The following is a 9,881-nucleotide window of genomic DNA, read 5'->3' as shown; positions in this document are numbered from 1 at the left end:
TCTCTCTCTCTGTGTGTGTGTGTGTGTGTGTGTGTGTGTGTGTGTGTGTGTGTGTGTATGTGTGTGTGTGTGTGTGTGTGGCGATGAGTACTTTGTTACAGGTGTTTTTGATTTTTGGACACGGTTGTTTTGATTTTTAAATGACCTTCCCAACCATCCTCCTCTCCGTGAAATGTTCATGAAGACGGAACACGTTGTGACCCACATACACTTGAGTGTGTTTACTAAGAGCCCACGTGTTGGATACCTTCTCTGAGGCATGAAGAGAGCGGAAGCTCAGGCTGACCATGGCATTTGGGGGTGGTCCTTTTCGAGGAAACTAGGATTGGATTCCATCAGATCACCAGAGTAGCTAGCTTCATCGAAGCAGAGATGCAACCGGAAGGCATACACGTGTCCCCATCTCTCGCCGGATGCTGCGCTGGGATTCTGCTCTCAGGGTCATCGCAGGATGTGACTGACCCCTTGTCGGTAGAGCAGAACTGTAAGTAGAATTAACTTCTTTTCTTTATCAAGTTGTCTGTCTCAGGCTTTCCATTATGCCAGTGGAAGAGACTGGACTGTATAGTCCATTTCTCCTGGAGAGGTTCCGTGATGCACAGCTCCTTGGTTTTAATGGTGAGGCTAATTTTCATTTTTTATTCTGGGTTATTCTTACTAGATATACTTGTCTCTTTGCTCAGACGATTGGCACTGTTCTGGGGAGCTGGAAGCCAAGGTGAAGTCGTAGGTTTTGAAAATGCTCTCCAAGCTACATCCAAATTGATCAGTGCAGAAGTTTCCCCAGCCACACAGGAAGCCCAGGAACTCTCTTGCCCTCTGTGGGGCCTTCCAGGGCCGTTAATAGTTACTCTGGCATAGAGCAAGCTTTTCATGCATGTTTGCAGAACTGAATGAGTGAGGTTCATTGTGTGGGTGTTACCATTTAAAACCAGCCAAACCCTGATTTAATGTCCCCAGAGTTTCTGAGCAGAGGTAACACACAAGGTCACTTCCTTATGTGATTGTGTGGCAGCTAAGCTTGTCTTGGATCATAAAGATGGACATAAATATATCTGAGGATTTTTCAGGCTTTTAAAGTTTTCTTTCCATTTTCCCTTTTGTTCGATTAATGAATTATCCTTTTTGTTCATGTTAAAGTAGTTTGGGGATTCTGAAATAGATGGGGGTCATTGACTATCCCTAAGACTTTGTTCAACAATATGTTGGCAGGGCATGGTGCTACACACCTGTCATCTCAGTAGTCTAGGAGCTGAGTCAGGAGGCTCACTGCAAGTTTGAAGGCACCCTGGTTTATGTGGCTACAAACTGAATTCCAGGATAGCCAGGCTTATATGTTGAGAGGATGTCTAAAAAACAAAACAAAACAAAACAAAAGTCTAAAAAACAAAACAAAACAAAACAAGAAACAGAAACAAAAACAAGAAATAGTAGCAATAAGAGTTTCTTTTTTGTTTGGACTAGAAAGTTTAGACATTGATTTTTAGTGACTTTAGCTAGTTTGATATCTACAATTTAGAGATTCTACAAACATCGAAAATTTATTTCTTTATGTATATAATACTTTGATTTCTTTAAAAATTAGCTTTTTAAAAAAATTTGAGTGTGTGTGTTTGCGTGTGCACATGTGGAGGTCAGAAGACAGTTTATGAAGCCAATTCTCTCCTACTGTGTGCTTCACAGGTTGTCAGGGCTGGGGGCAACTGCCCTTACCTGCTAAGCCATCTCACTAGCCCTAATATCTTAATTTCTTTTTCAAAATTATTTTTTAATCATTTATTACATGTTCAATGTATGTGAGTACACTGTAGCTGTCTTCAGACGCACCAGAAGAGGGCATTGGATCCCATTATAGATGGTTGTGAGCCACCATGTGGTTGCTGGGAATTGAACTCAGGACTTCTGGAAGAGCGGTCAGTGCTCTTAACCACTGAGCCATCTCTCCAGCCCTTGATTTCTTAATTATACAAATGAAAAAGGAGTTTTATGAGCTGAGAACCTCCCATTAATGACTTGAAGTGAGAGGGCTCTGGAGTCAACTGATTGAGGTAAGTGCAGAGCAGAGGCTCAGTGTTCACATGCTTGGGCCAGCCTGTTTCATTGCATACCCGGCCGTAGGTGGATTCTAACCCTTTGAGGTTGCTGTGAAGGGAACAAAGATACTTCACCTTGCTCATGGAGACCTCTCCACATTTTATGCCCAACAGTGCTGACTCACTGGAGTCTGGGCTTGACTTTGGGAGAAAGTCTCTGGTTTAGATGCACACGAAGAAATAACGAGGGAAGTCCAAGTCTTGAGCCCAATTATGTTTATTCTGACCTGATCATAGCAACCTGTTCTGTCCTGGGATACTGAGCCCTGGCCAGTATTCAGGAATTATCCAGGAGGTAACTGGGTATTATTTTGATTTTCATTGTCTTCTTAAGATTGAGTGAGCTGCCTTAACAAGAACAATAGTGACCTTCAGATGACAGGATCCTGGTGCCAGGGGTGTAGCTCATGGTAGAGAGCTTGCCTGGCATGTGCTGGGTCTTGAGTTTGATCCCTGGGACTACACACACACACACAGACCCACATGGACACACACACACACACACACACACACACACACTCCAAAGCAAGAGAAATGTATCCTAATAGTGCTAAAAGCTGGAAGTCCATTTTGAGGGTGCCCTATGCGTGGAACCTGACAAAAGATCTCTTAATGTGGATGGCCAACATCTTATGTCTTCTTGGAAGAAACAGGCAGAGAGTCCTATGACGTCCTTTCCGAAGGGACCTTATCCCATTCTTGAGACTTCTGCCTCCATGACCTCTACCTTCCCAGGGGCCTGGGTCCTAATCCCACCCCCTTGAAGATTCAAGTTCAAAACTTTCAGGGGGGCCCATTCAGACCCATAACACCCATTTAAATATGGCTCCTTGTGTGAGTCGCTCTTTGGGGTCCTGGGCTAGGGTAACTGGAATGTTCCTAGGCTTTTCCAAGGACAATCGATGCCATGCAAAGGTTGGCCTTGCTTTTCCCAAGAATCTTGAAGCTCTGTCATCTTTCTTGCTTAGAGTGTTTGTGAATGCAGTTGGTGAAGAACTCAGGCGAGCAGAGGCAATTGTGGACACCCCTACAGAAACGTAAGTCCAGGGAGGGTTCTGGAAAGCAGAGAGGCCTGCATGTGTAGCCTGAAACTTCTATAGCACAGGTTTATTTCTGAGAATTGAATTCTTTAGATCTGTCTGTGCCATCTGATGTATGGTGAAGGACATGTGAGCAGGAGTCTGGCTCTTGGTTGGTCCTGGTGTCTCATTTTTTTCTAGTGACATTCTAGGGAGTTTAAAAATTCACGGAGACAACTGCATAGCTGTGCAGCTTACATTTGAAGCGCCTCTAGGGTTCATCTCAACACAGATGCCTTTGTTCTCATATGCCACTGGACAGAGGACAGCAGGACAGCATCTGAAATCATATGGGTCGATAACCAGAACAATGGGAACCAAACAATGTCTCACACTTGAGACGGGGAAATATCCATCTGCTGAATGAATGAAAAAAGATCTTCTGAAGCTTTGCCATGTTTAAATACCTCCAATATTGGATGGATAAATGGATGGATGGATGGATGGATGGATGGATGGATGGATGGATGGATGCATGCATGCATGCATTATTATAACTCAATATCTTTTTGACTCTTAGGATCTGTTGTGGTTTGAATGACAAGTGCCCTCATAGGCTCATGTATTTGACCATTTGGTCCCAGTTGGTGGTGCTATTTGGGGAGGCTAGTCTTTAGGAGGTGGGGCCTTTTGAAAGAAGTATGTGTCACTGTAAGTGTGGGTTTTAAGGATTTATAGCCTTGTCTCAGTTTCTCTCTCTCTCTCTCTCTCTCTCTCTCTCTCTCTCTCTCTCCCTCATGTGTACAGATGAAATGTGACTATCCAGTTTCCTGCTCCAGCAACCATGCCTTCTTCACAATAATGGACTCTGTCCCCCTGGAACCAAAACCTAAATAAACCCATTCTTCCTTAGGTTGCTTTTATCACAGCAAAGAAAAATGACCAATACAGAACCTAACCCTAATTCCTTGCCACGACTCACAAGGTCTTGAGTGACCTTGGCCCTAAGTCTCTTGTGTTTGCTTTACCCCAGACCATCCCTGACTTCCCTGTTCCTCAGACCAGCTCACCTCAGTCTCATCTCAAGACTTTGTGTTTGCCTTTTCTTTTGCAAGACTGGCTTTTTCTTTGGCTCTTTGGATTCATCCTGTGTCTACCTCAGGGTCATCTCTGAAAGACTTTCTCTAGTGACTGAATCAAAACGAATTACTCAGCGTTGCCTCAGTGATTATTGGTACCATGATTCTTTTGTTTGTTTGTTTGTTTGTCTGTTTTTCGAGACAGAGTTTCTCTGTGTAGCCCTGGCTGTCCTGGAACTCACTCTGTAGACCAGGCTGGCCTCAAACTCAGAAATCCGCCTGCCTCTGCCTCCCAAGTGCTGGGATTAAAGGCATGTGCCACCACTGCCCAGCCCTGATTCATTTCTGTAGATTACATGCAACCATTCCATGAAATTATAATTAGTTATTTATCATCAGGTCTTTGTCTTGAGAGTCAGACTTTGTCCTCTTCTGTCTAGGCCCTGTGTTCTGTGTCTAGACCCTAAAACATGGCTAGTGGATGAGTAATGTATATTGATTAGTTAAATAATGGATGAATGAATGAATGAATGACCATTTACTGTGATCTTTATCAGCTTTTGGGTAAGACCAAAATTAGTCCCCAAAACCTGTGTAGGTGACAAACATTGATAGCAGGAGGGTCATGACACAGTGACCCAGGGGTCTCTTAAGAAAGTTGTGGGGTGCCTGAACTTCTCATGTAGAATCGTAAAAGGGCATGAAGTCTCAGCCTGGCTTCTCAATGAGTGTGAGAGGATCAGAGCCAGGGGAGAGTCTTAGTTAAGGTTACAATTGGTACAATAAAACACCATGGCAAAGAATCTCGGGAAGGAAGGAACTTTTTGGCTTATACTTCCATATCATAGTTCATCACTGAAGGAAGTCAGCACAGGAACTCAAACAGGGCAGGACCCTGGAGGCAAGAGATGATACAGAGGCTATGGCGGGGTGCTGCTTACTGGCTTTCTCAGCCTGCTTTCTTATAGAACCTGGGACCACCAGCCCAGGAGTGGCCCCACCCACAATGGGCTGGGCCCTCTTCCATCAATCACTAATTAACAAATGCCCTACAGCTGGATCTTAGGGAGGCATTGTTTCAATTGAGATTCCCTCTGTTCAGAAAACTCTAGTTTGTATCAGGTTAACATTAAATTATCCAAGATGAGGAGTTTCCATGGGCCATCTCTGTTCCAACCCTATAGCTCCTGTAATAGATGTCATGATTTAGAGGCTTAAAACAACAGGAGTTTATTCTGGAGGATGAGAGTGCAAAGCCAGGCATCGGCAGGGCTGTGGTGTCTCTGGAGCCTCCTCCAGTTCCTGCCATATCAAAAGTTGTTTGGGGCTAGCAAGATGGTTGAGTGGGTAAAGGCACATGCTGCCAAACCTGAGAAACTTGGTTCAGTCCCTGGATCTCACAGTGGAAGGAGGGAATTGACCCCTCCCATAGGTTGTCCTCCACACATACACTGTGGCCCATGTGCATACACACACATTTTATACATACTTACATACATACATACATACATACATGTATATATCTTTATCTAATCATCTATCTATAACTACATCTATATCTAATCCATATCCATGTCTCTATCATCTATCTATCTATCTATCTATCTATCTATCTATCTATCTGGTTAGAGTTTATACTATCTATTGTTTATCTATCCACCATCCATCTAACTTAATCTTCCAGGTTTTGGATTGTATACCTCTAAAGAATGTAGCCTTCATTTCATGAATCGCCAATAAGAAAAAGGTTTAATGCCTAATTTAATATAGTCATGTGATGTAAATTTTTTTCTAGGTCCTATACCCATGTGGCAATGCTCTGAAGAATAGCAGGGACCTCAGGAATGTCTATGGCCATACAATGACTAAACCAAATTCCCTCATCTTCTACTGTATCATTGTTTTAGGACTGACACTTATGAAAATCCAATTATCTGAGGAATGTGAGCTTATCATAAAGAGGCCAAACGCAAACCTTACCAGAGTGCCCAAGGACCTACCCTTGCAAACAACTACTTTAGATCTATCACAAAACAATATATCTGAGCTTCAGACTTCTGACATCCTCTCATTGTCCAAGCTGAGGGTCCTGATAATGTCCTACAACAGACTCCAGTATCTTAATATCAGTGTTTTCAAATTCAACACAGAGCTGGAATATTTGGATTTGTCCCACAATGAGCTAAAGGTGATCTTGTGCCACCCAACAGTCAGCCTCAAGCATTTGGACCTCTCCTTTAATGCCTTTGATGCCCTGCCTATATGCAAAGAATTTGGCAACATGTCCCAACTACAGTTCCTGGGGTTGAGCGGTTCTCGGGTACAAAGTTCAAGTGTGCAGCTGATTGCTCATTTGAACATCAGTAAGGTTTTGCTGGTGTTAGGAGATGCTTATGGGGAAAAAGAAGACCCCGAATCTCTTCGGCACGTTAGCACTGAGACTCTGCATATTGTTTTCCCGTCGAAAAGAGAATTCCGTTTTCTTCTGGATGTGTCCGTCAGCACTACGATCGGTTTGGAACTGTCTAACATCAAGTGTGTGCTTGAAGACCAGGGCTGCTCTTATTTCTTACGTGCTTTGTCAAAGCTTGGAAAGAATCTGAAGCTCTCAAATCTTACCCTGAACAATGTGGAAACAACGTGGAATTCCTTCATTAATATCCTCCAGATAGTTTGGCATACGCCAGTCAAATATTTCTCAATTTCAAATGTGAAGCTACAAGGTCAACTTGCCTTCAGGATGTTCAATTATTCTGACACTTCTCTGAAGGCTTTGTCGATACATCAAGTTGTCACTGATGTCTTCAGCTTCCCCCAAAGTTACATATACAGTATCTTTGCCAATATGAACATCCAAAACTTTACAATGTCTGGAACACACATGGTCCACATGCTGTGCCCGTCCCAAGTTAGCCCATTTCTGCATGTGGACTTTACAGATAACCTTTTAACAGACATGGTTTTTAAAGACTGTAGAAACTTAGTTAGATTGAAAACACTTAGTTTACAAAAGAATCAGTTAAAAAACCTTGAGAATATAATCCTCACATCTGCAAAGATGACATCCCTACAAAAACTAGACATTAGCCAGAATTCTCTAAGGTACAGCGATGGGGGAATCCCATGCGCCTGGACCCAGAGTTTGTTAGTTTTAAATTTGTCTTCGAATATGCTTACAGGCTCTGTCTTCAGATGCTTACCTCCCAAAGTCAAGGTCCTTGACCTTCACAACAACAGGATAATGAGCATCCCTAAAGATGTCACCCACCTGCAGGCTTTGCAGGAACTCAATGTAGCATCCAACTCCTTAACTGACCTTCCTGGGTGCGGGGCCTTCAGCAGCCTTTCTGTGCTGGTCATCGACCATAACTCAGTTTCCCATCCCTCTGAGGATTTCTTCCAGAGCTGTCAGAATATTAGATCCCTAACAGCGGGAAACAACCCATTCCAATGCACATGTGAGCTGAGGGACTTTGTCAAGAACATAGGCTGGGTAGCAAGAGAAGTGGTGGAGGGCTGGCCTGACTCTTACAGGTGTGACTACCCAGAAAGCTCTAGGGGAACTGCACTGAGGGACTTCCACATGTCTCCACTATCCTGTGATACTGTTCTGCTGACTGTCACCATCGGGGCCACTATGCTGGTGCTGGCTGTCACTGGGGCTTTCCTCTGTCTCTACTTTGACCTGCCCTGGTATGTGAGGATGCTGTGTCAGTGGACACAGACCAGGCACAGGGCCAGGCACATCCCCTTAGAGGAACTCCAGAGAAACCTCCAGTTCCATGCTTTTGTCTCATACAGTGGGCATGATTCTGCCTGGGTGAAGAACGAATTACTACCCAACCTAGAGAAAGATGACATCCAGATTTGCCTCCATGAGAGGAACTTTGTCCCTGGCAAGAGCATTGTGGAGAACATCATCAATTTCATTGAGAAGAGTTACAAGTCCATCTTTGTGCTGTCTCCCCACTTCATCCAGAGTGAGTGGTGTCATTATGAACTCTATTTTGCCCATCACAATCTCTTCCATGAAGGCTCTGATAACTTAATCCTCATCTTGCTGGCACCCATTCCCCAGTACTCCATCCCTACCAATTACCACAAGCTCAAAACTCTCATGTCACGAAGGACCTATCTGGAATGGCCCACAGAGAAGAACAAGCATGGACTTTTTTGGGCAAACCTAAGAGCATCCATTAATGTTAAGCTGGTTAACCAGGCAGAAGGAACGTGTTACACACAGCAATAAGAATATCCACCTCAATGATGTTGCTGCTCTGGGGAGTTCTAATAATAGTACCATTCATATCAGCAAGAACCTAAAAATGGTTCTGACTTTACAATGTGGGAATTTGTGCTTTTTAGCCCAAGTTTACCGCTAGTGTTTTCTAATAAAAATTAGTGGGATACTATATTTTGGGTTGAAATCATTCATTTCTTTTTTGTTTTATTTTTTTGTTTTGTTTTGTTTTGTTTTGTTTTGTTTTGTTTTGTTTTGTTTTGTTTTTCAAGACAGGGTTTCTTTGTGTAGTTTTTACTATCCTGGAACTTGCTCTGTAGAGCAGGCTGTGCTTAAAGTCACAGGAATCCTCCTGTGTCTGCCTCCTGAGTAATGGCATTAAAAAATTTTTTTTTATTGTTGTATGTTTTAGATATCTTGTCTGCATGCACGTCTGTGCACCATGTGCATGCCTGTGCTTTCAGAGGCTAGCAGAGGGCATTAGAGTCATTGGAGCTTAAGTCATGGACTGAACCTGGGTCCTCTGCAAGAGCAGCCAGTGCTCTTAATTACTGAGCCATCTCTTCAGCTCCCAAACCATTAATTTTAAACACTTAAGGGATCCATTTGTTCCTTTCTCTATAATCACATTCATTGAATTTGCCTCAGAACCAGGAGAAGCCCTTTCCTCGGCAGATGTGTGTTATTTCTGCGTGCCTGGGCAACAGTAGAAAATTCCAACTCCACTTTGCCTTGACTTCCCCATTATTCTTTCTGGGTTCACCATAAATCCCTTCACTCTTAGGACTGGATGTTACTTTTCCACATAAATTTCCTGCCTATAAAGCTCTCGTCTTGGTTTCCACTAAACGGAAGCATTGAAGGGACTGCATATGCAGTTAATTCATTGTTCCAAGAAACCGTCAGGGAATCAGAGAGGCCTGTATGTCTCCAGATCCAGAAAGAGTCACGAAATAAGAGCATACAGTGAAGTCCAGTGATTAATTAGCATGGCCATCTTAGAAATAATAGGTAACTGATCTCAGCACCTGGGTGGCAGCGGTAGGTGGAGCTCTATGAGTCCAACGCCACTCTGGTCCACATAGCCACTTGCAGGACAGCTCTGTAGAGAGACCCTGCCTCAAAACAAACAAACAAAAACAAAACAGAACAAAAACCCAGAAGCGATAGGTTAGGTTTTTCACTGAGTCTTGAAGGAAGCCTCAGTATGTATGTACTGGTGAAGAGTGGAAAGGTCATTATACTAAAGAGGCCAAAAGGCTAGGATTCCCAGATTTACTCTGGGGCTAGTGCCCTCATGGTTGGATATGAGGATTATGACAAATAAGACTATTATATGGTTGTCAACAATTAAATAAAACTGTATTGTAGCCAGCCAGGCTGGTGGATACCTGCAACCCCAGCAACTTCCAGGCTGAGGTAGGAGCTTCCTGACTTCCAGGCCAGCCTG

At 43.5% G+C, this 9,881-nt stretch overlaps 1 protein-coding gene across 9 annotated transcripts in view; it reads left to right on the top strand.

Annotated features, from left to right (window-relative positions):
• The window catches only part of Tlr1 (toll-like receptor 1), an 8,921-nt gene extending 316 nt beyond the window's left edge, over positions 1 to 8,605 (top strand). For 2 of the 9 annotated variants that reach the window (XM_006503854.2, XM_006503853.2), the window contains exons 2-4: positions 517 to 618; positions 3,062 to 3,130; positions 5,987 to 8,605. In XM_006503854.2, coding sequence (XP_006503917.1) covers positions 6,053 to 8,440 — 2,388 coding nt within the window. In that variant the 5' untranslated portion in view covers positions 517 to 618; positions 3,062 to 3,130; positions 5,987 to 6,052 and the 3' untranslated portion in view covers positions 8,441 to 8,605. Of the gene's footprint in view, positions 485 to 516; positions 619 to 3,061; positions 3,131 to 5,986 lie in introns of those variants that run through there. The other 7 variants (XM_030254363.1, NM_001276445.1, XM_006503851.3 and 4 more) reach the window with 7 other exon arrangements.
• The last annotated feature ends 1,276 nt before the right edge of the window (positions 8,606 to 9,881 follow it).

Source organism: Mus musculus, chromosome 5 (genome assembly GCF_000001635.26).
Source record: "Mus musculus strain C57BL/6J chromosome 5, GRCm38.p6 C57BL/6J".
In the NCBI taxonomy this organism is placed as follows: domain Eukaryota; kingdom Metazoa; phylum Chordata; class Mammalia; order Rodentia; family Muridae; genus Mus; species Mus musculus.
This window is presented reverse-complemented; position numbering and strand designations above follow the sequence as displayed.